This window comes from Chamaea fasciata, unplaced genomic scaffold (assembly GCF_029207755.1).
Source record: "Chamaea fasciata isolate MVZ Bird 193981 ecotype frontalis unplaced genomic scaffold, bChaFas1.0.hap1 SCAF_7, whole genome shotgun sequence".
In the NCBI taxonomy this organism is placed as follows: Eukaryota; Metazoa; Chordata; class Aves; order Passeriformes; family Sylviidae; genus Chamaea; species Chamaea fasciata.
In genome coordinates this window covers 23,501,892-23,529,375 of record NW_027094092.1, presented here as the reverse complement: position 1 = coordinate 23,529,375, position 27,484 = coordinate 23,501,892, and the positions used below count along the sequence as shown (strand labels likewise).

At 38.1% G+C, this 27,484-nt stretch overlaps 1 protein-coding gene and 1 long non-coding RNA gene across 2 annotated transcripts in view; one reads left to right on the top strand and one right to left on the bottom strand.

Moving 5' to 3' along the window:
- The window catches only part of LOC136292357 (uncharacterized), a 70,640-nt gene that overhangs the window by 14,940 nt on the left and 28,216 nt on the right, over positions 1–27,484 (top strand). The gene's annotated exons all lie outside the window — the stretch shown is intronic.
- The window catches only part of MYBPC3 (myosin binding protein C3), a 61,864-nt gene that overhangs the window by 14,512 nt on the left and 19,868 nt on the right, over positions 1–27,484 (bottom strand). The window contains exons 11-28 of the mRNA XM_066187939.1: positions 25,173–25,196; positions 24,274–24,440; positions 23,364–23,496; positions 23,128–23,130; positions 22,591–22,715; positions 21,894–21,999; positions 17,790–17,956; positions 17,242–17,407; positions 16,222–16,328; positions 15,861–15,890; positions 15,566–15,702; positions 14,004–14,081; positions 12,701–12,860; positions 10,577–10,681; positions 7,201–7,389; positions 5,055–5,189; positions 3,685–3,852; positions 2,321–2,409 (exon numbers count right to left, since the gene is read on the bottom strand). Of these exons, the coding sequence (XP_066044036.1) occupies positions 2,321–2,409; positions 3,685–3,852; positions 5,055–5,189; positions 7,201–7,389; positions 10,577–10,681; positions 12,701–12,860; positions 14,004–14,081; positions 15,566–15,702; positions 15,861–15,890; positions 16,222–16,328; positions 17,242–17,407; positions 17,790–17,956; positions 21,894–21,999; positions 22,591–22,715; positions 23,128–23,130; positions 23,364–23,496; positions 24,274–24,440; positions 25,173–25,196 (2,089 nt within the window). The remainder of the gene's footprint in view (positions 1–2,320; positions 2,410–3,684; positions 3,853–5,054; positions 5,190–7,200; positions 7,390–10,576; positions 10,682–12,700; positions 12,861–14,003; positions 14,082–15,565; positions 15,703–15,860; positions 15,891–16,221; positions 16,329–17,241; positions 17,408–17,789; positions 17,957–21,893; positions 22,000–22,590; positions 22,716–23,127; positions 23,131–23,363; positions 23,497–24,273; positions 24,441–25,172; positions 25,197–27,484) is intronic.

The following is a 27,484-nucleotide window of genomic DNA, read 5'->3' as shown; positions in this document are numbered from 1 at the left end:
GTTTTTTTTTTTTTAAAGGTCATCAGTATTACATTTTCTAAATAGGTAAAGCCACAACTCTTAATCCTGTGAAAGCTGCAATTCAATACTATGAACAAAATTAATTCACTCAAAAAAAATACTTCTTGTATTAAAATCTTCTGGCTTTTTTTCTCAGAGTCAAATCTGGTGTTGATGGATAGATTTTAGTATTTTTTGTTAGCCTTACCCTTTAGGAGACAAGAGCATATACTGGCACATGATTTGTCAGTCAGCTACTCAAATCAGGTGGTTTAATTTGGCCAGATTTGACAGAGCGCTCAAAATCTCTAAGATTCGCCTAGTGCAGTTCTGTGAAAAATTGATGACAGAGTGAAATGCTGAAACCTCAGTTAGTGTCCCCACTGAGGAAAAGTCAGGGAAAACTTGGTCTTTTAACTATTTTGTTTGGTAACAGCTGAATGATGAGGCAGGATTAAGTGAAGCTCTGGATTAGTTGTTACATGCATTTACCCTGGCCAGGGAACTGAGGACATGTCAGTCAGGAGAGGAGGGCAAATCTCTGGGAATATTGCAGTGAGGCTGCTCTCAGCAGAGGAGGTGGCTGGATGTGCTGGGAAGGGGTGGTGCTATGGGGGTGCCATGGTGTAGCACCTCCCTTCCTGGCAGAGTCTTGTGGGGAGCAGAAAAGGCCTTGGCTTTGCGTATGCACTGCTCTCAGCAGCAGCCAAATTACTCTGAAATTATTCATACTCTTTCCAGCACTAATTCAAATCATGATCCCATAGTAGCTTCCATGAAGAAAATTAACTCTGCCCAGTCAAAACCAGCACAAGGGGACATAAGACACAGATCTCCAAAATGCTAAACTTTATTCCCCTGCTTATGGCACCACTTGTCCAATTTGTGCAATTTTTCTTCAACTTGGATATCAAAGCAGGAAAAATATCTGTTTATTTTAGTGTTTTCTTTTTTAAAAAATAATTACGTAACTCAGAAATAGCAGATGTACAAATCTTGAATTTTGTGTGTGGCTATACATCAGTGAAAAAGTAATTTTAAAAATTTTGGAGATAAGAAATGTGAAAGAAAAAAAATAGACTTGTGATTATGCTGAAATAATTCAAGCATTCAGTTCAAGAAAGTTGTTTCATTCAAGGGCTTGCAAATGTGTACTAATCAGATGTATCTTTGTGAGAAAATTTAATTTCCATATAACCCATGAACCACAGGGCAAAAAGACATGTACCTTTAAGCCTACATAGATCTTTCTCTAATAATTTTTTTTTTCTTGCTGGTGCTGCTCAAAGAAAAGAATACAGGTGATGTGTGCACGTATGTCTCCCTTGTGGAAAAAATGTTTTGCATATCTCCAGCATCTTTTTTTATATGAGAATTTCAAAGGTCTTCAGTACTAACAGGATTACATTTCTATAAATGTCAATCCTGGACTGTCGAGAAATTTCAGTGTCTTGAAATTTTAACTGAGGACTTGATTAGGTGATATATCTGTTATTACTGAGGATATCTCTGTCAGAGGCAGAATCTGTAATTTACAATTTCTTTTGTTATTTCTCCCTTAGAAAACCATTTCCTTACATACACTAATTCTTGCACTCTATTGATATTACAGTCTTGCATCTGAAAAAAGGCATGTGATGTTTTAGAAACAGTCAGATGGTTGTCTGTACAGCTCTAGAAAATGCCAAGATGAGGTAACTGGTCAGGTCAGTCTTTGTGTATATTTTAGCAATTTCATGTATGCCTCGGTGAAGTGTAGTTACATACATGCACCCTTGATAATGCTCATCATGCTCTGTTTTTCATACCTTCAGCTCATGCAAAGTAATGCCCAAGCAGGTCTTTTGTACACACACTCAGGTTCTGCATCCCAGGGCCAACTGGGGTCTTCTGTTTTTGTGTAAACTCTGATTTTTGCAGTCAGAAATTAACATACACACTTGTGCCAAAGAAGTTGCCCAGTGACATCACAGCCCTTGTTTCCAGAAGAGTAATTAGTTGGATTCTTACGCTTTTGTCTACTTCTCTCTAAAGTGCCTCCTGTGCTCAGTAAGCAAGAGTAGGCTTGCATGCACTTACACCACTTTTTTCTTCTTCCCCAAAACGTGGGATTAAAGAACAAACTCTGGCTGTAAAAGAAAACTGACCGAAAAAAAGAGTGATTCCCTCCCCTTCTCAAATGTTCGAGAGGGTTTAATGAATCATCAGCTGTACTTATGTAATTCTGTTTAAGCAGTGAAGCAAAGGGAACTTGCATTAGGGAAACTGATGTAGGTAAGTAATCATAAATAACCATGACAAAATAGAAGCTGATACATACCTGAAAAGGGATCACAATATTGATTGTCTCACCCACTTTCTTCACCAGAGTCTGTCTGAGGTGGCGTGGCAGCCAGAATTTGGGACGCTCTGCAGTTAAGCAGTAGTACACTAAATACGAAACTTTTGATAATCTGCAACATTACTTAAAACAAAAATAAGGCAATGGATAATTGTAAGCATAAGAAAATTGTGGAACCACAATTTATAGTTTAGGGAGTAGCTCAGTCTCTCAGTGGTTTCAAATGTATTTGTCTCCTGGATAAAAAGTTAATATTAAGTCTCAGTTATATATTTACATCTGAGCATATTTTCAGTGACAGCAAAATTTGTGAAAATGTGTTGCAAAATATCTGAAATGCCAAATTTGGGTGACTTCTGTTGCATGTGAGTCTTTTCAATGGATTTTGATTCTTTATAGAAGTTGTTCAATTCAGTAGAAAGGATGAGACAAGGGATGTATTGGAGTAAAAGAGTGATTATAGATTATTGTTATCTATTGCTATATTGATACTGAAGCACCTTGTAAATTGCAACTGGGAGGTGTTTATGGACATAGTCAGAAAGCACAGCAACTGATGGATTCCTTTATCTTGCTACAGTCATTCCATGAAAGTTCTTTCTTTGAGAGGGATGTGGTGGAATCTCTTTGTAGCATCTTACTTTTCATTAACAGAAAGGACTTTACCGCATGTTTTTTTCATCCAGTCTCTGCTTTCCTCTACCTCACTGGAAAGCTTTCTAGGCTCTCCTTTTATCCTTATTCTTTTCCCTGTCATTTACGGAAGGAATTTCTTAACATACAGTTGGAGTATGTTCATTTGGTAATGAGATGCATTAAAACTTTGTTTTATTTACTTTGGCTCAATTTACTGTCAGTGAGACTCTGGCAGACACTTTGTGTGAGCCAAGGTTGAGGAATCCACTATTAGCAGCTCTTGATGTCTTTTGGACTCCAGTCAAATGAATTTTAATTTACAGCTGTTGGGTGATCCACAGGGTGGTAATTAATAATTTGTGACAATGAAGTAAATAGATCTCTTGCCACAGCCAACAGAGTCACTTTGCAGTAATATAGCAGCTCTTCAAGCAGAGAGGTAAATGTTAAATAAATGTTTCTTAAATGCTGACAGTGCCACTGCAAGAGGTGAAATGTCCATATTTTGAAAGTAAGAAGTAGAATTTTATTTTAAGAGCTATGCTTTACAGATATAAGACCTGGGTGCTGTAGAGATGCTCTCAGAGTCGGAAGACACTGGGCACCTAATCAAAGTGGAAGAGCAATTTGTGTGTTATTCTCAGAGAAAGGCATAATTTTAGCCAGAGGAAATAAATGAACAAGATTTGTTCAGTATAGATACTCACGCAGGATCTCTTGAACAGTGACAGGCTCTTTTATTGTTGCTGCTCCACTCTCGCCAGCCAGGTTTACAGCCTTGATACGGAAATAAAGTTTGTCCCCTGTGACCAGATCTTTAATCAGTGCAGATGTGCGCTCAGTTAGGCCAGGAAGAGCAGGAATCCATTCTGTAGCTACAAGTACAGTGTTTGCATATTGCAATAATACATTATTTTTCCAAACTGGTGCCTTGTTTGCAAGTGAAAGTAAATTTCTGTTAGGGTAAAATGAATTCAAGTTACAACATCACACTTAAAAGGGAATAGAATAAGTTGGGAGAAGAACTCTGGATCAAGGAGATGTGTTTACACATGGAGTTAAGCAATCTCTACACTTTGTTACTCAAAATAGCTAAGGATAAGGGAAGCATCTTTGGGTAGTTCCTTTGGCATTTTGTTTTATAGACTTAGAGCTGTGGGACTTCTTGACATTTGTTTTTACTACATGGGGAAGGAGAGAATTTTGGAAGCAGCTTTAGAAAGAAAGTGAAGGCTTAATTTGATTTTTTTTTCTTGGAATAAGTATACCTTCTGTGGCTGTCCAAGCAGATCAGTGAGAGCCACATGTGCTGAAAACAATAATAGAGCACATAACTGTTGGAACTTATTGTTTAATTCTCAATTGACACAGTAGAACAGAATTCTTGTGCTTCCTTATTATAAAGCACAGAAATAGGCCTGATTAAATCATTCTGCTATGACTATGACATAGAAATTCTGGTAATTCTACAGTGATGTCTCATTTAAGACTACAAATTATTTCTGCATAAATTATGCCCTGTAAACCCCCTAGTTTAGATTATTTGGCAATTGAGCCTAGTGTCAGGGAAAATATCAATATTAAATTTTTTGTTTGACTTTTATGACATAAGTATTATGCTGTAGCATCACAGAACATTGGATTTTGTAGATATGGTGCTGTTACACTCTTTACTACCAGTACAAGTATTAAAAGAGGTAAGGTAATGGTTACTTTATAAGTTTGACTGATGCTGTCACAATCATGTTATTTTCTTTGTTTTAAGGAATATGCAATTCATGACTGATACAGGAGTATAGTAGTGACTATAGAACAGCAATGATATTTTTGTATTACTTATGTGGATTAAAGCTTATGATGATTGTGAAGATGACATTATGGATGTAACTTCCATGGTTTTAAGTCACATTATAGTGAGAATGGTGATGGTTGACAAGGATGGTAGACATAGATTAGAGATAAAATTTGATCATGCTGGACATGGTTAGGTTGTTGGTAGTGTATTGAGGTGAAGTAATTGCAATTGTTGCATTTTTAAATGCTCTGTTGTGGCTGCCTAGTACTCATGCTTACTTACATCCATCTTTGCAGTATTCCAACATGTAACCATCTAATCCCCCAGCTCCAATCCGCTCAGGGGGCCTCCACTTCAAGGAAACAGTGCTGTCAGAAACATCTTCCACTGTAAAGTGGGTTGGTTCACTTGGAGGAGCTGTAAGGAAATACAGACAAGTAGATTCTGAGAAATAGCAATAGAGCTATGAGAATTCAAAGGCTATACGAGGAGTGAGTGATTAACCACTGATTTATGTACCACTGTCTATATTAATAAAATAAACCTACCTGAAGTTCAGTTGTAAAGTGCAGCACCTAATACATAATTTAATAAAAGCACAGCATAAGATTCCTCTAATAGGAAGAGGAATAAGAGGTTAAGATAGTAGTTCCTATTCACAAATGCTCCCCTACAAGAAAAGCTACTGAAAAAAGAAGACCAGTAGAAGGGAGTCAAATTGTTATCCTAAGTCTGCAGAGAAGTCTAGAAATAAAAATATGTACCTTTTGTATTCTGTACTTACACCCTGATTGTAACTGGACAAAAGTTGCATGGTCAGGGGACCAAACTGACAGTGGCTAAATTTCTCTTCACTCACACAGTGAAGAAAATGACCAAAAGTTATGACTACATGTTGACAGAAACACTACTTCTGATTTGTGCATTTGTAACAGAGACACACTTGAGAAAAATATTTCGGGGATGAAAAATTGTCATTTAGATACAGCTTTTTCATATCTCTTCAGAATACGTGTGTCATGGCTTTTTATAAACCCACAGTTCAGAAAGACCACTTCAGTCTTCTGCAGCATGACTATTATCTACTAATTTAAAAATAATCAAGAAAAGCCCTTACTAGAGGATCCAAAATACACATTAATGTTACTGTGAAATAATTGATACCAAAAAGCAAACCGAAAACAATTTTTTCAAAATAACATTTAGGATGCGGGACCATAAAATTTAGTATACATACCATTAGAGCAGTCATGTTAACGAAAGGTATGTTTGGCATGATCTGTGTATATGTGTATTATTAACTGAACATCTTCTGAATATATATAATAGATTTTACAAGGTAAGTTAAACACAGGTTCACAAATTGTGGAATTAATTGAAATCAGTCTTAGTTCCTACAGTTATTATAAAAAAGAACCAAACAAAAATATTGCCTAATTTCATTTCTGTAACTGCCAAAAATTTTCATATTCACATGGTAGCAAGGACAGCACACAGGAGGCAAATGCAATTCGGAGCATACACAACCACACAGTACACGATCAAAACCCCAAACCTCTTCTCTGAAGAAGTAAGTGTGAACTTTATCCTTAATCAAGTAAAACTCTGCCTATCCCATGAAAACTTTGGACCTTTTTTTTCAGTAGCTCCACTTGATGGTTCTTGTTTGACCTCTTTTGTTGCGGACCAGCCGTTGTGTGTTTGAAATCCAGAATTAAGAGACCCTTCTTGCAGTTCAGCCTTCCCTTCTGACTCCTCCACTGCATCATCTGCTTTTACATTATCTCCGTCAGCAGGCTGTCCCCCTTCGCTGTTATTTGTTGGTTTAGAAACTCTAGTCATTTTAATCTCCAGCTATTTGTATTTTTGTGGGTCTTCTCTCTAAAAGTCTTAGCAGGCAGCCTTCCTGAGGACTCCCTTTAGTTTGCTCCTTGCTCAGGGAACTGCAGGAGAAACTGTGCTGCTGTGTTGGGAAGGATTATTTATAGAAAATCATTCCTCAAATATTTTCTTAATCGTCTATCCTTTTAGCTGTGGAGAGGGCCGGGATTAAGGGAGCACTGGACGGGATACTGTGATATTTGCACTCATAAGGGAATGGGAGAAGCTGAGAGGGACAGGGAAATCTCTGTCAATTAGTTCTCCTCCTTTCCAGATCCAGCTCGACTCTCACACTTCTAATTATAACGACTAAAAATTGATCAGCAATTTCATGAAACTGGAACCTCTGTGCTCTTCAGGAAGAGGAATGAGATATAGAGAAGAGGAGCATTACAAAGGAAAAGGTTGATTAAATATAGAATATAGAGATGGTTGATAGCCTCTTTCCTGACACTTTCTTTTTAGCTGTAAGAGCATTTGAAGAGAAGAGGTCAAAATTGTTCTGTCTTGGTTTTATCCTAGAAATACCATGGATTTCAAAACTCACCAATTGGCATGAAGGGTTGTGAGGCAGGGCTTGGCCGGGACATGCCAATAGAATTCACAGCATAAATCCGCATCTCATAAACTACTCCTTCAATCATCCGCTTGGCTTCATAGGTGAGCTCTTTTAAAAGGTCAAAGTTCAGTCTCATCCATCGATAACTCTTCTTCTTCTTTCTCTCTAAAATATAGCCTGGAAAGGACAGCTGTTATGATGTAAAAGAACTGGAAATTGTTATCTTACATGCAGGAAAAAAGTCCTTTTAAGCAAAGGAGAAATTTCCTTGAAATGTCTAAGATGTGATATAGAGTTAAAAAACTAATTTCTTTCTTCTATTCTGCTTCAATTCACTAATCTTGACTAACAGCCTAAATCCCCCACAAAAAATTAATTGAATGAACAGTTTGGCAATTCCTTTTTTTTTTTTAATTGCTATTATTAATGTTTTATCCAAGAACTGATTCTAGACCTCTGTGTTCTTTGCCAAGTGGTGGAAACACAGAATACTTCCCAGACAATGCAGGTCTCAGCTTGCTTCAGCCCTACAGTGAGCGAGATATGGCCACTCACCGTTTTTCTTGCTTCGATTTCCTTGGGAAGGAAAGTGAGCCTGTATGATAACAGAGAGCAAAGACAGCTGGGTGCAGTGCAGAGCAGATCTGTAGTATGGCTTAAGGTGCCATCTGTATCTCTGGAATCCATGTCTTAGTGCTTCTCCACCCAGAACATCCATAGCCCTTCCAACACTACCATGCTGTTTTCTAGAATGACTAAGTAAGGCTGGATTATCAGGATAAAAGATAAACTGCTCATTTCCCTAAACTGGGAACGGAATCTCCGATTCCTGATTCTTAATATGGAGGATGGTTGTGTATCACATTGGAAACGTACATGTCAGATATTTTCCAGTTGACCTGCTACAAAGGACTACTGAACTGTTTCTTTCCATTTAGCTATATTAAATTTCTGCTGCTTCTCTGTGTTAGATAGTGTGACTGGATGTGATCCACGTAGGCTTCTTTTAAACAAACTTTACTGTGAAAGCTATTCATCTTTTAACTACAGAATAAATAATCAGAGTACACTGAGCAGTCATGAACACATGCCGTGCATTTGACTGTACTGTATAGGTGTGTTCCTGCCCATAAGCTGCAGAGCTCTGTACAGATGTTTGTAAGAGGGGTCAGCTCCAATAGTGTAAGTCCATAGCAAGAACTTACATAAATGAGCCATGCAGGGGAGTGATTCAGTCCCTGCTGCTCAGCAAGGTCATAGCTATCAAACTTGCAAAAGTCCCTTTGGTATACCTGGGAACTATGAGTCACACTTAAGGTGTCTCCAGGGATGAGGAGAATGACAGGCACATTTGATTTGCTGGTATGCTGTAGGCACAGACACATACAGCCTTTCCTGTCAATGCTGAAATGCAAGAAGAGCATGGGAAAAAAGCAGTGGATGTGTCGTTAAGATGACAGGTTGTATCATCACTTTAAATGCATAAAGATGTACTCCTGGCATGCTTTTTTTCCAGTAGCTTTCAGAATTGAATGCTGTAAGCAAAGAAGCTATGGTTCCTTTGTTGTGTCCCTGTTTTTTCTCTATTCACCAGCATCTATGAGACTGAGAGAAGTTTCATCAACTCAGTTTCTGGGGGTTTTTTTCTGTTATAGAAAAGCAGTGTTAAGCTCACAAATGTCAAAATAAAGACTTTGCAATTAAAAAAAAAAAAAAAAGCCAAACCAAGAAAAACCCCAACCAAACAAAAAACCACCAAAAAACAGGCAGAAAGGAGGTAAAATGCCAATACTGGTTGTATTGGTGACATCTGGTAAAGCAGCTTATTTCCCCAAATGTGTGAGAGTTAAAGATACTGTTTTAGTAATACAAAAAGCACACAAAACCCCAGGAAAGGTGAAATAAAGATAGGGTGTGAATTTGCTTTTTATATCTGTTGGATATAGCTAATAAAGGCTGTATCTGACTGCCTAAAATGCCATCTGTAAAAATATGAAGACAGATAAGAATGAATATGCCTTTTCCCCCTGCCTTTTAAACTTGCTTTTAAAGCTCTGTTTGAATGGGTAGTGCTGGATCTTGGCTTTTCCTCTCCCCCTGCTGCAGGTGTTTTATTGGAACTCTACCAGTAGTGCAGCCCTGTGCTAACTGAAGAAAGCTCCTCAGGCAGTGCGAAGGGTCATTGCTGGAACATTAACAAAATCCTTCTTTTGACAGTGAAAACAAAGCAAAGAACTTTTCAAAATGTGTGCCCTGAAAACCCTACAAAACAAAATCACAGGCTTTGTGTAGTCAGTGAGGTGAGGGTTGCCTGTGGTAATGACACAACTACTGGTAAATATCTTTGCACATAATATTTTAAATTGCTGGCTTCTTGCTCGCTTCCTGTCAGAATAGATGAAACCACAAAGCACTGGCTCAGCAGTACCTTGTTTATTTCCTCACAGATAAATTCTTTGATTTATACGAGGTAGATCTTGTGGAAATGAATGAAGTCCAAACATCCATAAACAAATACAAACTCCTCTCTTCCAGATACTATTCAGGAGATTAAAAGAATTTTAGATACTTCTAGCTCTCGCATCCCCATGGGAATCCAAATAGCTTTCTATGTAATTTTTTTTCCAAAGAAACTCAAGCTCCAGAGATCTTTATTTAACAAATTGCTAGATATGGACTCCAGAGGAATTTTCCCCCCTAAAATTGGTCAAGACCCTGCATTGTTTTCTTTTTCTTCTGAGGATCACAGAGATTTCTATCTAAAATTCATCATGCTCTGTGCAGAACTTAAAATGGTGTCAGTGATTATCTTGATTGTGCCTGCTCATTTCCTGCATCACATGATAACTCTGCATTCTAGTTTTAAGTACAGATTTTAAGGTCACTACAGTGGCCGAAACTGTTTTATGACCGGTTGTTTTATATGAAGTAGAATCATGATATAGTTTTCCACTCTAAAACATATATTGCATGAGTGCCTGAGATTGCAGATATCTGGAGTTGGTGACTGAGGTAGCCACAGATCTGTTCTGATATTCCTAGGTAAGCACAAAGACCTGTATACTCACTTAAAAGTTCAGTCTTGAATGAGAACAGTTGCTTTAGCAACTTTCATATCACCTTTTTATGCTTTAGTTTGCTGAAATACTTCTCTGACTCAAATCGCACAGGCAGGGGGCACTCTCTCCTCAAAATTGGAGGGGCAGATCCTCGGCCGGTGTGAAGGTTCGGTGCATCAGAGCATCTCCTGTCTGAGGGTCGGCCTTTCTTATGTCTAAATGGAGAATCCTTCTGCGCCGTTTCAAAGGAGCAGCAAAAAATAATATGCAAAGCTGCAGGGGACTCTGTGATTTTGGACTCTTACCAAGTACTGGTTGCCCACCATCATATTTAGGGGGTTGCCACTGCACAGTACAGTAATCTTCTCCAATGTTGCTGATTGTGGGTGCTTCTGGAGGGTCGGGAACATCTGAAGAAAGTGTGAGAATGAATGAGAGTTGTTATTGTTTCAATTTATTTATGCAAGTAAATTGAATATTTTAAACATTTTTTTTTCTGTGTGGTATTGATGTACTGGTGTCCCCCAGGAATCAGTGTTGGGCAGAGTCCTGTTTAATATCTTTACTGATAATCTGAATGAGGGTATTGAATCTATCATTAGCAAATTCACAGATGGCACCAAGTTGGGTCAGAGTGTCAATTTGCTGGAGGGCGGGAGGGCTCTGCTGAGGGACCAGGACAGGCTGGACCATGGGGCAAGGCCAATGGCATGAGGTACAACAAGATCAAGTGCTGGGTGCTGCAATTTGGCCACAGTAACCTCCTCCAGCACTACAGGCTTCGGGAAGAGTGTCTGGAAAGTGGTTTGGTGGAAAAGGACCTGGGGGTGCTGGCTGACAGCAGCTGAACGTGATCCAGTGTGTGTCCAGGTGGCCAAGAAGGCCCATGGCATCCTGGCCTGTATCGGCAATAGTGTGGCCAGCAGGACCAGCAGTGATTGTCTCCCTGTACTCAGCACTGGTGAGGCCACACCTCAGGGGCTGTGTCCAGTTTTGGGCTCCTCACTACAGGAAGGACACTGAGGTGCTGGATCAAATCCAGAGAGGGGCAATGGTGGTGGAGAAGGCTCTGGAGCACAAATCCTGTGAGGAGTGGCTGAGGGAGCTGGGGGTGTTTAGCCTGGATAAAAACAGGCTCAGGGGAGGCCTTATTGCTCTCTACAGCTGCCTGAAAGGAGGGTGTAGCCAGGTGGGTTTTGGCCTCTTCTCCCCGGCAACCAGCGACAGGATGAGAGGACACAGGCTGAAGCTGCACCAGGGGAGGTGCAGGTTAGACGTTAGGAAGAAATTCTTCACAGAAAGAGCGATTTGATTTTGGACCGGGCTGCCCAGGGAGTCACCATCCCTGGAGGTGTTTATGTAAAGACTAGATGTGGCAGTCAGTGCCTGGTCTAGTTGACATGGTGGGGTTGGACTTGATGATATCAGAAATCTTTTCCAACCAAATTTATTATGTGATTCTGTGATACAGCTGTGTCAGCAATAGTAGGTACAACCAGAATGTTTGAAATTAGTCTAAAGAGAATTCTGCTCTTTGATGCTTCTTTGTTAGGTTGGTATTTCCTTAGATATCGCTGATTACTCAGCTCCCTTTTTCTTCCCAGATGTCATAAAATTTTTGCAAAAATGAAAGGTAATTCTGTTCTGTAAGATGAGGCTTGCTCCAGGCTTTCCTATTTTCTCTAGAATAAATTTTATAAAATACGACTGCATATTATGTCACTTTGGAGATATTCATAGTAAATATCCTGATTTAATATTTATAAAAGATGGAAGAAAACTTAGTATTTACCAAGCAATTCTACATTTTTGTACTGTAGGTGAAATTAATTTTCTTTTATCATTTCTGATTTGCTTATAACTTGTCCTTTTGTTATGTGTGCCAGGGGATCAGCAAATTAAATATGAAAAATTTATAAAAGTTACTGACTGAAAATTATATCCCTCCCAGGTCTTTTGTGACTCATTAAAGGGTCTGTCAATCTGTTCATCTTCTATCAGATTGTTGGGGGTTAGGTTACACAGATACATTATGTTTCTTTATTCCATTAACCCTTTCCTGCTTATAGAATGAAGTAATTTCTGCTTAAAAACATAACTCATGACAAAATGACTAGAAACTTTTCTTATCTCTGACAAGCATGAAGCATGTACTTCAGAATGGAATGTCATCCATAAAATGATAGAATCACCTGAAACAGGAAATACATTGATTAGTACTCGGAGTTTTTCTCTTAACTTTTCAGCTCTGGAAAAATACCTCTGCCAAATTTCTGATTCGTAATGTTCCTTTCTTTATGATCCTTTCCTCTTTTTCTAAACCTGAAGTCAGAATTTGTATTGGAGATACTTTTAGACTTTTAGAGAAGGGTGAGTTTCAGCAGACTGAAGATTCTTTCATGATCTGGTTGTTTCTTTCCTTCACTTACCAATAACTTTGACTGTGATATCAGCCTTATCTTCTCCAACTGGATTCTTGAGTATAACTCTGTAAACTCCCTCATCCTCTTTTTCTGCCCCTTCAATGATGAAAACACAATGGTCTTCATGCATCTCCACACGGACTCTGCCTTCAGATTCAAACAGGAGCTGTGGGAAGTGAAAGTGGCAGATAAAATCATTGCAAGTCGTGCCAGGGACAGCCTGCTGGGTCTGTGTGTAAGCTGGTGAAAAACTACAAATCACTGCGTATTACAGTAATTATTAAAAAGCTGTAAATTTTTTCAATTTCTATTTATATGTAGAAGAGAAAAAATATAGACTGGTTAGCTCACATAATTAACATTTGGGAAAATTGGTTCTGAAAGTCTGCAGGTTGTTGATATTCACCACTAGTTACCCAAACCCAGTTTCAAGGAAATTAGCAAGTACTTCCAGAAATTCCCACTTGGGACAGCTGCTAGCATCACTGTGAAGAGTTTCGTGGATAACAGTTGGTTACTGTACAAATTAAAATACGATTCTTGTAACTGTTAATGGCATCAGTGGGATCTCTGCCACTCAGTAATGTCATATGGGGAAACTTTCTACTTCTTGCTAAAATCTAAACAAAATGACCACAATTTAGTTGTGCATATGTAATATGCTTCTTTCTTCCTTTGTACCTATGTACCTTTAGATTTAGAACAGGAACCATTAGAAAGAATACATGTCCAAACAGTGATTAGTGCGGCAGAATCCTCACCCTGAGAATGGTTTATTGCTGTATAATAAATGTAAAATATTTTTTAATCTATCAAGAGAGTACTTTTTACTCTATCAAGAGAGAAATAATTTATGTGAAAAGTGAAAGTTGCTGCAGAGTGAGCCTTGTTTCACTGCTTTATAGTCCATCCACTCTCTTGACCCATTGTCATCTTTCCGTGTGTCCTGTAAGATTTTGTCCTAGTTATTACTGAAGCTCACAGGTTACTGAGGGAGCAAAAGCCCCACAAGTAGATCTAAAAGAATTTTCAAAGAACTGCTTTGATTCCTTGTAACCCAGTCACCATGTGATGTTGATTAGAAATTAATCAACAATCAGCTTCTTACTCTAAAATTGCTCCCCATCTCTCTTGTGCCTAGCAGTGTCTGATAATTACCACTGTGAGGCAGGATAGCTGGCCTGATGTGCTGTTCAAGTCACCGTGTTTAGTATTTACTGACTTAAATTTTATTTCCTTTTGAATATGACCTTTTATCTGGAAAACGCTAAGAACACTTGTGTGATTGCATAAATAATAAGGAACTTACCTTATTATCAGTATTTAAATCACTGCTATTTTCTGAGGGAGTCATGGAATCATCATTGTTTCTAACTAGGTCGTTTCTCTAGATAAGCAAAGAAACCACAGAAAGTCAGCTAAGGCTGGGCAGAGCAGTAAAGCTGTTTCTGCAAGACAGAGAAGAGTTTGTTAGGGGTTTGAATGTGGAGGTGTGAGAAAAGCTAACTGAGGCAGCAAGCAGACCTGGGAAGGAACTCTACCAAAACCAAAGTAAAAAGCAGAAATGGGAAAAAAAAAAGTATCAGAATGTTGCGAATTAAGGGAAGGGTGAGTCAGCAAACTCAGATTTGCAGCTTAGCAAGGGAAGAAGTATTCCTGCAGTATTTTTGTAACTGGTTGTGAATCTGTCTGTGTCCTCTGGTACTAGCTACTCTACATGTATAAGTACAAAACCAAGAATTACTTCTCTCTGTAACTATGGGATAGTAAATTGATGTAAAGATTTTAACACTCAGAAATAGAGTCAGGTCTGTAACACTCATCGAACAACATCTTTTCTGGCTGTGCTACTCTTTGTTTAGCATTTCATTTGAAAGTGTATTTTACCCAGCCTTCAGTCAAGACTGACTGCTTTTCCTCATATGTTGAGTCACTGTATAGAGGTTTTCTGATACCCAATTGTCATTTTATCAGAGAAACTTCTGTATGAAAGAGTCAGTTTCTTGGCTTTTTAAAAATTTGTTTCCATATAATTCTGCATTGCAGAAAAAAAGTTCTGAGTGCTATTAGATATGCTAACCTGAACAAGAATGCAGCATCATCATGAAGAAATAGGAGATTGGGGGAATTAACATAATTGGAAATATTATTTTTTCTGTATCTACACTTATGGAAGTGTAATGATGCTGTAGAATGTTATGCAAAATATTTCTGTTTTGTGCTAGTTATAGCTCAAAAGCCCACAGATGGTGAGGGGTGGGGATATTTTGAGATATCCAGAAAGGAAGCTCTTTTAACATTTTAAGTCTAGCTTCTAAATTCTTTCTCTGATGTTTTGTAACTGCTTTGAAAAGGTAAACAGCGAGGTTCCTCTATTTTTATTATGTGAAATTCAGTTTTATGCCACTAATCTGCTAAAATGGCACTTCTTCACAAATTGTAGAATTCTTGATAAAGATTAAAAAAAGAAGCTGCCACCTCCAGAAAATGTTAGTTCTGTCAGGTGAAGGTGATGGGGATGACTCATAATTTATTTATTTTTCTCTGAGGTAGGAAGAGAATAAATGTGTATGGTGTCCTTCTAGCTGCATGTACATATGTCTACTCATACACAGTCAGCCTCTTCTTTTGGACTTAAAAAACAGGGAACAGTTCATAAAAAGGAACAGTTCAGGATGAATCACAAAACAGCTATGTCCCAAGCAGCTGCAGTGCAGATATTTCATTTTTTTTCTTGAGGTTTAAAAAACATACAATTGAAAGGAAGATGGAAATACTTGTAAATAACTGTAAACTAGAGTAATATCTGAGAAGGAAAAATAAATTTGCTGTTGTGACTTGCCTCAGACACTGTGTCAGGTTGTACATTACCTTGTTTACTTTCTGCCAGATGACAGTGGGTGTTGGATCTCCTGATACAGGAACATCCAATCTCAGTTTGTTCCCAGCTACCACGACAATAGTGTCAGGGGACTGGCCCAGACAGTCAAGGTGGATTTTAGGGGGCTCTATAGTAAAGGTAGAGAAAATGAGTTTTAAATATAGTTTGAGTAATATGAATGGAAAAAAAAATATTCATGCATTAAATTAAAAGTGAAAAAATATACTGCTGACTTTGCTACTGAAAACAGTCTTATTGCAGAAAAATAATGACTGCGGTTCTTACCTTCTCTTGGTACAAAATCTATCTTGACCTCTGTGGGGGGAAAAAAAAGAGGAGAGATCAGAAATAGATCAGATGGGGAAGGAAAATAGATCAGATCAGATGCATAGCATCTGCACCCACAAAGTCATTTTAAAACCGATTGAACTTCGTGAGATGTATTAGTAAGCAGATTTATACAATAAATTAAAAAACAGGCTCTGTAAACAAATGTGATAATGTAATGAAAAATAACAGGGAAAAGCAACGTGCCTACGCTGAGGTTTCAGAAAAGAGATGAGCATTCTCTTTCCTGGTATAACCATGATTAATGTCACCATTTTATCCCTGTGGAATTCCCATTACATGTTTTAAGAGAACTTACCCAAAAACTGGAGCTTGGCAGAAAGGTTGTAAGCAAATCCTTGCGGAATGAAGGAATAATCAGCCTCGTCCTCTGGTGTTACATCCTCAATAGTTAGCTTATGGATTCTGGAAACATGAACAAAAATATTCCACTCCTCCCTTACCTTACCTCCCCAGGAGAAACAGGGCCACTTCAAGAGACAAGGTGCAGGCTATAGGACACTAACAGAAATTACTATTTCTTTTTCCCTTGCCATGACACAAGTCAACAACCACCGGGGCTGTAGACTGCTCTGCTTTCAGTATTAAAGCCAATCCATATCAGCACGTTGTCTATGAACGGACTTTTTTTTTTTTGTCAAGGTAGCTTGTTTGAAGAGAGGAAGCAGTTTCCTTGCTCTAGTCCAGTCCTTTACCATTACAAGGGCAATTGTAATACTGCTGACTGGTTTCATTTGTTTGTGAAACAGTAACTCTGACTAAGCAACCTAAAAAATGATTCTCCATCCCTGTATTATTTTAAGTCCAAAACAGAATACAGAAAAGTACCAGGAAAGACTTCACCTGGTATTTAATGCTGAATCTTCTTGGTCTCCATTTCCATTAGTAGCTAGACTGCTAGGAGACTTGAGCACAGAATTATATGACTGTATAGGTTAATATAAAAACGAATTTTTCTGTAGGGTTTACCCACATGTACTATCTAAACACCACTGCTAATTTTAAAGTTATCAATAATGTGTTTTCTAGATTGTTTGAATACCAAAACACCACGTAATACTAATGAAAACTAAGATTTACTTTTGCTGACATACTGCTGAAGTCAAAAATCTAAAATGCACCAACTCCGAAAGACTGCACACATGCCAAAACAAGTCTGTCACTAAATCTTGGTTGCATATGGAAAACTTAAACTTTTTACTTTTTAGCTGGAGCCAGGACAAAGTCTTGCTTTATATTCTTATCCTCTGAGATAACAATTCCTATGGCTTGCACTGCAGTACCCGAGTCTGTACCTGCTTTCTGAAACAAGACTGACCTGCCAATATGGGAGATCTTTATCCTTTCATCTGGGATCAGCTCCTTTCCGTTTTTCAGCCAGATTCCTTTCACGTTTTCATCAGAAACTTCACACTTGAAGACAGCCTGGTCGCGTGCCTTCACTGTCAGGTCTGCAATGCTCTGATAAACTTCCAGCTTCTTTTCTGATATTGTGAGAATAATTGATACACACATCAAAAATCAGAATAGCTCTCTAAGTAGATGGTGTGGATTTACTGAGTAGAAAAGGCAAGGGCTGAGCAAGCTTTCTGTGGAAGGAGGAAATATGAAGGGAAATACACAGCGTGCAGGGCTTTAACAGGACGGATAGCTAAGCACCTGTTGTTATCAGAGTATCTGTTATATCCGGCACACAGGTCTGAGTTCTCCTTGAAGCCTTTATTATCAAACCCTGTGCCCCTTATTGCATCTTCTTTTTCCCCGTCAGGGGGATTATGCTACTACTCTGCACTATCTGGAGAAGGTTACCTTCAGCCTGTTCTCATTTTTCATCTCCTCTGGTTCTGGGATATTCCCTGTGCCTACCTTGCACAATCAGTTCAGCGACTGATACCCCACCATTGGTCTTCACGGTGTAGTGTCCACTGTCCTCCTTGGTTGACTCATTAATAATGAGATACTGCTTTTTTCCATCTTTCTTGAATCGGTATTTGAATGTTTCTTCTCGTGTCAGTTCAATTCCATCCTTTTCCCTGGAATACCAAATAGCGTTGAGTCATTTTTGTTTTTCTTGAAAGAGGAGAGTAAGGGTCAGTTCAATTTTACTACAAATTGGAAGACACAAGGTGAATCCAATTTTTGTGGCATTTCATGTTAGCAAAAAGGGATTGTTGCACAAATGTTAGTGAAACCAGAATGCCTCTATATTGACCATTAATTTTCCCTAGGTATTTGACTTCTGGTTCAAGAGAATTCACCACAACCTGATTTTTTTTCTATTTATATGCTATAGATAAACATGAAAGTATGTTAAATGCTGTAGAAGATAAAGGGTTGGAAACACACTTAACCAGCGGGGAATTTACTGTCCTAAAAACAGCCATAGGGTAAATGGGACTTAATGGGATATTACTTAAAAGTCTTGATTTTCCTGATGTGAAATATAATTGGTATAAATCCATGATTTGTGGGCATCAGCAAAAGAAGAAAATTTTAGGATGGATTCAAATGAATGTGTATTTTGGATTTTGTGGCTCTTTCCATTCAAGGATGCCAGAGTATACTTAAGACTTTACTAAATTAAGCTTCACCATCCAGCCCAGGAGGAAATTTAATTATTGTAATTTCCAGTCATCATGAAGGGAAATGAGCAGGGAGGACTCATGCTGTTTAATCAAGGTCATACAAAAATACGTAAGGTGTTTTAAGGGTTTCCTGTTCCTAATCCTAAATAACATAAACAGGCTACAAGAAAATATTTGTAATTTCTTCAATTTGCTAATTTTGTAGCATTACATTTTTCATAATTACTTGAATATATTTCTGTTATGTGACTTGAATACAGCTGCAGTAAATGAAAAAGATTTTATCTTTGATAGTTATCACATGGAAAAGCAAATAGAAAATATGTGTGATTTTAATAGAGTAAAAATATTCTTTCTACTTTTTTGTCATTCCCCTTGTTTGTGACTTATTTGTAACTTATTTGTGACTCAGTGACTATTCAGTTTAACAAATGAGCATACAGAATAGCAAATTGAAAAATGCTACTTGGGACTCATAAAAATACTATAGCTCTAATTTCTAAGTAGATGTACGTAAGAAAACCTTTCAAAGTCTGCTAAAGTAAATCACAAGATCAAAACCTTAAGCAGAAACCAGGATCCTACAGCTTGTGAGACGTTCCTGATGCAGCTGCATTTCAGAATACCTACAGGTTACTCCCTCATAACTGTTTGGTACAGCAGAGCTCACTGGAACTTAGAGTTGGTTTAGTGAAGGACTGGCCTTCCTTCCAGGACACAGAACAGCGCTAGTTAAGGGAGGAAGCAGAGGATGCCTTTAAGAACCACTTGAAACACAGTGCTTAGTATTGTTGTCAGGATAATGTTTCCTTTTCTTTCCTCTTCATTCCTCTTCAGACAAGAGTCTGAGACAGCATGTAAGATGATCTCCTAAGGCTGGTGGTGTGGTTCATGCAAATCAGTTCTGGAATAAGTGCTACAATGCAGTACAGAAACCTTTGCTGAATTGCTGAAAATGGACTGTAATCCCAGAGTTCAGCAGGCTGCTGTCACTATATGCAAAGCCAAGCACGTACACTGGTGGCTAGGCTTTTGGAGCTGAACTTTAAAATTTATTTTTCCATGGTCTATTTTGATATGTGGCTCATAAAAAATATCTGAATGTTATATTCACCCATTGGTAAGAAAGAGTTTTCTTGAAATCTCGACTAAATAATGAAAATAGTCTTTTTGTAATGATTAGTGTCTTAAATCCCTAGGAAGGGAATACTATCTTCAACTTGTATTTGTTTTACTGACTAGCACATTGCTGATCCTGTGCATGAATAGAGAGTTTGCAGAGGGGTATAGTGACAAACAGAGACTGTAAACCTTGAAAAATAACTCCCAGATATCATTTGGCTTAAAATAATACACTGCTGCTGTGAAAAGCAGAAAACCTCTTTAAGGTTTATACTATTTAATATTACAGGCCTTTGTTTGGCAACTGGAACTACAAAGTAGAAGAATCTGATATTTAGTTATTAAAGTGTAAGTGAAGCAGTATACAGATTCAGAAGTGTTACAGAACACCATAGCACGATGGTCCAGCCTCACATTTGAAGCAGAACTAGAACAGTAATAGGTGGGTCAGTTGTGGTTTAGTCTTTCCAAGTCCTGAACATCTGCAAGATCAAATATCTGTTCTCAACTTTACCACTCAATGCCTCTTTGTCTGGAAATGCTTTTCTACTTCCTGTTTGGATTCTAAGGATTAATTGGTTAATGTCTTCTGACATGTCATTTATGTAGGTACTATGTGATAATTTGGACACACAGATTTATTGCTATAAATATGCATTACCATGGTTTGTTTTGATTTGGAGCTGATAAGATGGTACATGCAGCATTCAGAGACGGAAAAATTAGATCAAAACTATGTATTTTATTACATCTTTTTCTTCAAAAACTATCTTATTTCCAAGACCATCTGAAGTTTAGAAAAAACCTGTACTGCAAGAGTTGCAATAATGTGAAACCTTTCTTGGTGATTGCTCTGAAGAGACCCACATAATGAATTCTCTGAGTTTAGTCTGATGGCCATGCCTCACCCTTGTGTCTGTCTTGCGCATATCACGTAATTGCCTTTGCTCATGTGCTTGTGGTTTTGTATCCTGGGTTTGAAGAGTGTAAGAGCTATAACAGGTGGTCTGAGTTAGCACCTGTTACTTGGCTTAAGCTGGTGAGCACTTCCCTAATGAGCCATAAAACTGGAGCTCTTTCTCCACACTGTTTCAAGTTTTCCCTGGACACTTCTCTCCGCTGGCCAAAATGTTCCCTTTCGTTGCCAAAGAGCATTGACAGAGTCTCACATAACAAAACCAGTAAGATACAGTGTGAATGTCTAACTGCTCAGTTTTCCATTGGCATGATTTGATGAGTTTCTCTGACCACTTGTTGCATTTCAGTCTGAGACAGCTGCTGCTTTGCCCTTGTCACATCAAATGCCCATCCCACAGATAACAGCTCTGTGAGATGTAGGGGAGTTGTTCAAAGGCACAGGATCAAAGTGTGGCAGCTGCACTGTGTTCTGAGAGGGACAGATCTGCTTGTCCCCGTCTCCTGTGACCAGGCATCTGCAGGCAGTTCCTGAACAATAGAATGCGTGTCCCTGTGCTTGTGGCTTCAATAATGTAATGCACACCCTGTACTAGCTCTTGGACTCCATTTAAATTCTCAGTTCCTTCCTTTGGGACAGCAGATCATTAGTTGGCACTTTCCAGGAATGTAATGGGCATTGTAGGAATGCTTGATAACCATGTGCCTGAAGCTGTTAACAAGAACAAGGGAATTTCATCTGGTAGAGAAATGAAGTGAGAATAGTGCGCGTGAGACATGGCATATGAGCCCTGCTTGTCGTGCCTGCCCAAGCAGCATGCACCTTGCGGCTTCTGCTCAGCTGGACTGCCCAAGAAAACAAGCTCCATGGTCTGTTTGTCATCCTAATCTGTCTCACTGCATAAGCATAATGACCAGCTTGGCAGGATTGCCATGGAAGATGTGTTCCCTCTGTGTCTCAACTTTTTACCTAAGAAAAAATAGTTTAGAAAACCAAACACCTCACTGCAGTTGAGAAGAATAAAAGATTTCAAAAAATACAGCAAACTCGTCACAATATGGATCTGATTAGTCTGGGCAACTCTTAGACATTACTGAAGTGTAAACACTAAGCAAGAAATTCTAGGGGCACTCTAAAATATCTGTACTTAATCTGGGGTTTTGTGTCATTTTTGCTTTTCAGTTCCTCCTCAGTGTTTGACATATAGGAGGAGGGACAATCTTTTCATGAAAACAGTTATGTAGGATGTGTTCTCCCTTTTTATTCCACGCCTCCTGGTATCTTCCATGGAGGAAGACGTTTTCATGTTGGTTTGCTTTGCTTTGGTTTTTTCTTCTACTCCCTTACCATTTTACAGTAGCTCCTTCCTCAGACACTTCACACTCAAATTCCACTCTCTCTCCAACCATCACCATCTGGTCTTCCAGTGGGTGAGTGATCAGGATTGGAGGTTCTGGAAATAAAGAGAATTTTATTAAAGCAGTATTCTGAAAGGACGGAGACTAGAGGTAGATTTCACCACTCTCTACTTCACAGGAAGAGTTCCTGGACAAATAAATGGTGATGATCTCTGTCTCAGAACTTAAAATTTACTATGCCAGATCACCTTGTCAGGATTTTCAAATGACATTTTTCATGAATTGGAATAAAAATATAGGATTAAACAGTTTTCATATATATTCTAAATTTCTAAAACAGGAGGCATTACTTTTCTGTGCTATTTGATCTGCTTGTAGAGCTTGGGGCACATGTTTATCTTGAGTGGAATCAAATTTTTAAAGTAAATTTTTATCCCCATTGTTGAGATGTAAATATTTTTCCAAATGAGAATTAATGACAATATCACTGTGCTGCTTTCCTGGTTGCTGTTAGGCAAGATTTTCCTCAATTTAGCAGTAAGAAAAAGGTCTACTTCAATAGATCTCAGAATCTGTTACTATAAGAATTTCCTTTCCTGTAAGATAAATCTGGGAGCAGAGAGGATGGCAGTAAGTCAATGCTAAATGTTCAGGGAGGTCTCTTTCCTTTTGCTACCGTTGCTCACCTTTTACAAATAATTCTGTGAAGCTCTTCTCATCCCCTACCACACATTCATATGCTGCATCGTCGGCCAGAGAGCAGTGGTTTATGGTCAGTATTCTCTTATTCCCAACAGCCTCAAAAATATATCTGAAATGAGAATCTAAATGTAATTATCAGGGAAAACCCCTTCTGAAGCCAGTCTCTGTCTTCTCCTGCCTGGAAGGGGAGTCCTACTCTTTTTCTGACATCAGTGGCAAGATTTGTAAGGACTCAAGTCCAATAGGCCTGTCCTGGTGCAGTGAACAGCAGCAGTGTTTGAAAAACTAGCATAGGAAATTATGGGGAGTCTTCCTCCAAGTGTGAGATGTACAAACTCCTGTGAAAGGTGTTGGATGCTGTTCTAAGATCTAGCACAACTACCATTAAAAATGGCTTCAACACAAAATCACTGGAAATTGGTTTTACAAACAAGTTATGCTGAAGTATATCCCAGATCAGAGAAAGTACAGTTGAACCCTGGATGTGCACATAAAGAGCAGAATATAATCTCAGAACTTACTTGCTAAATTGGTAGATGGACGCATCCAGTCCCACATGTAGGTATATAGTGCAGAGGGAAGAAAAAAGAAAAAGTTATGACAACAGCAAACAGACCCTGAGCCATAGTGCTAAGTAGATTCTTTCTCTACTCCTATTTCTCTCTATTTATTCCTTTCTTTCTAGGAAAAGCTAGTTTTTTCACTTTGTCCAAGCTGTAGCTCATTCCTTTTTTGATTTCTCATATTTCTGGTTTACCTGCCGCTCACTTGGATCTCCTGTCCATTCTTCAGCCATTTCACATCAGCATCTGGATTGGCAACTTCAACCATTAATTTAATCTTTTGCCCCTTGTCTACTTGGTAGGCTGGATCCAGTTTCTTCAGGAATGCTATGATGAAGAATGATTGAAAAAAAACCTTATCATTTTTATACTTGTTTTTTTTTCATTCTGGGTCACGAAACAAATCTTTATTCCCTTTCATGTTGTTTACCATCATCTTAAACCTTTCCCAGTTTCTGCATCCCTGTCTGAATTTTTACCCTTTCTGTCTTTTCTTCAACCTGTGCCGTTTTTCATTAAAGTAGGATGACAAGCATGTTTTACTAACCAAAATAAGCAAAATAGAATATTCTAAATAAGATGTGAATATGTACTTCAACACATCCTAAATAGAGTTACATCTGCCCATGTAGGAAATTTATACTTTGTCTTCTCAGTACTGATGAATGGCTGTTTGCCTTCTCTGTTCCTGACTTTTTAAAAAGTCAGTTACAGTTAGGCAATTAATACTTCAAAAGACTAGAAAAGGCTCAAGAATTCTGAATGTATCATACCAATTAAATTAAATTCTTTAAATATATCACTGTTGGCTGACATACTGACTAGTTGGGGTGAGGGACAAGTAGGGGATGTTGTTTTATGTTCAGGGAAATATAAGGGGCCAAGCTTGTGGAACTGATAAAGTGAGCATGTTCAGTATATCCAGAGTTTCAGAGCAAGGAATGTCAGAGTATTGGGCATAGCTGCAATCTTTGGTAATCAGTATTTCATATGTAAAGGCTGGGTAATAACTGAAACAGGAAATTACTGTTTCTCATGGTCTTGTATCTCGCTGCTGTAAAGAAGATATGAACACTATATTTGGAAGAAATGCATCTCACCAACCTGTGCTTTTTTTCTCTTCCTTCTTTATGCGTTTGAGGCGTTTCAGCATCCCACGCAAATCTGTGATACCATACTGGAAAGCGATTTTCTCGTACTCCGTAGGAGGAGCTTTCCTCAGGATATCCCAGACATCAACATCAGACTGTGATTCAGATTTTCCTTCACCCCTGCAGGAAGGGATTAGAGTCTCTGAGTGCTACTATAGGAGTATTCAAAAAAATCTATAGGGTTGACATCTTGCCTTGATGGAACCATTTCTTAAAAAAATAATTTGTCAGTCTAACTTTTTACTTTATTATTATGTAAAATAACGAAATAAACCCAATCACTACTTCTAATTTAATTTATATATATAGTGATTAAAATTGAATTCTGTCCTGAAGGGTTTATTTCCAACAACCAAAACTAATACATTTTAACTTCCTTTAATGGTGGATAATAGAAACATAAGGAAACTTATTTTCTTGCCGTGGTCAATGCACAAAATATGGATCATGGCAAAGCAAGGAACTGAATTCATATGCTGGCAACAACCTTGGAAAAAAGGTTGGTTTATGTAAATAAGAGACATTTTCTAATCAGGACTTTTAATTTTCACTAAAAAGAGTCACAGATTATTAAGCCTTTTATCATCTATTGTGAAGAAAATAATTGTCTGTTGTAATCTATAAAACATTAAGAGGCTGGTGAATAGTGGCAAACAAGACAGCATTTACAATGAACTAGTTATTTTATTTTTTAGCCAAAGAATTAGTGATTATGGAAGAATTAATATTTGGTTTAGTAAAACTAGGGGGAAATTTGGCTGTCTGGCTTTGGGAGAGGCATTCTTTTTTATCTGCCATCATATTTTTTGTTTGAAAGATCATAAGTAGAAAAATAAATTGGCATAACCTTACCGGTTTGAAGGGCGCAGGAAGCTGCTGTGCTCCAGAACGACACAGAGAACCATTTGGAAAAACGTGCAGCGTCCCAATGGGCAAGAAAAAGGGCATCAGGTATTAGTACAAAAGAGCCATGAATGTCATCTTCACTTTTAGCAGAACATGCCTGTGCTTCAGTAGCAGGGAGATGAAGGAACTCATGCAAATGCTCTGAAATGGGCTTAAGGGAAATGCTGATCCATTTTGAAATCAAACTCACTCCCACGCTTTGTACAGTTCCACTGTGGGATTTATATGATAAGTGCAAGCACTTCTGTTTATTCCTATTTATGGCTGATCACCTTCCAGGGAAACAAATAACTCTACTTTGCCCTGTTATCAGGGTGTTTTTGCCTGTCATAGTTTCCATTTTGGTAAATGGAGAAATGATGGAAAAAGTAATATTTTACTTAAAAATTCTTAGGAGAAAGAACTTCCTGTGGCTGTTGTTTCTCTTTTTCAGCTGGACCAAGCAGATTCCAGTGCAGCAGAACACAACCTTATAATGAAGCAATGTTCAGTGGTAAGCCCCAACAAGAAGACTAGTTATGCAGCAGGTGATGCAGAGAAAAGTGTAATGTTATTTGGTATATTTCAATTTTTTGCAGGAAAATAACAGTCCAATTAGTCTGTGAGAAATATTACTACTTAACAGTACTACTGTAGTCAGTCCAGACAGCAGATATAACCAAACATTTCTGCTACTCCTTTTATTGCCAAGAAAAAGCTTGCTTGTAATGGGAGCACTGTGTTTATTAAAGTGCTGCAGCCCAAGCTTGGAATTTCCAGCACCTTGTAGCTCTTGAGCAGAAAGGAAGCAAGAGAAGATGATTTCAGCTCAGCAAGATTGAGCTGAAATATGGTATGCAATATCTCATATCTTTGAAGTGGTTTAGCACTCACTAAGCCTGAAGCCCTCACTAGCACTCACTGAATTGATAGGAGGAGCTGAAGTTTGGAGTGCCTATGATAAGAGCAGCACACTGGGTCTGTGCTTTGCCATAACACTGCATCAACATCACCCACAAATTTTACCAGGGTTCCTCTTCTATTTAGCAATCGTTTAGTTTGAGGCTGCTACAAACAGTTTTTAGTTTTGCTTAGCACAAGACAGGAAACCTGGACAGATTTGCCACATAGATCAAGATCTTTTTAACATAAGCAGTTTTTGGGCTTGTTGCCCTGATCATATCAGGGCATGATCAAACATTTCTAAATACATGTAAATGAATATATATATGTATATATATATATGTGTATATATATGTATATATATATATGTATATATATATATGTATATATATATGTGTATATATATATATGTATGTATGTATGTATGTATGTATGTATTAAATACTATGTGCTATATAAAACTAAGGGCATATAATATTTCTAAGATGTGTTTAATTCTTTGTACTAGTACGGTCAAACTTCTGTTGAAAAACTGTATCTTAAAAAAAATAAGATCATAGGAACTTAAGAGATTCAAATATTATGATCTTCCTTAAGACACTACATAAATATTGGTAGTTTCTCAGTCTATCTGCCTACTTACAGGCTTGTCTGTATATACACACTCTGTATCTGAAAATTTAAAGGTAGGACTATTCATGGAGATTTCAAAAATGTTTTGTGTGAGTTATTTTTAAGTACATAATGAGAAAAGTCTTCCAGTTTTAAAGTTCCGCAGTTTAATATCTCTCATTATTGAGAAGACTTCCCTAGTTTTTGCTTTAGCTTTGCCATTACTCAGTGTCAGCCCACTGTTTCATCTGGCCGTACTGTTCTGGTGTATGCAATATTAGAAATTTGAACACAAGAAAGAATATAGTCTCTTCCTTGGAAATACAAATTATTTTTTAAAATAAAAGAGAAGGCTTTTAAGTTTCATGCAAAATGGGACTGTAAGCTAGAGGTTGTAATTTCTGTTTAACTGAGTTCTCGAAATGAAAAGAGAAAAATATGTCTGCCTTTGAGCGAAGTTTTCCCCATCCCACTACTCCTTTTCACTATTTTGCATTTGATAAAACATTCTCTTTGATCCCAGAAAGACACGGAGTTTGCACAGAGAAGCTGTACTCCTCCACAACTAACGGGAACTAAGCAGTGTATGAAAAGTAATAGAGCGCTCGGACTCATGAGGTTTCTCCCACTCCTCTGTTCTTCTCCCTGATGCTGGGGATCCTTATTCACAGAGATCACCTCATAGGTTAGCTATGCACTTGAGGGCATCAAGATGCAGCTCAGTGAACCTGCTGTAAATGGAATATGCAGCTGATATGTTTTAA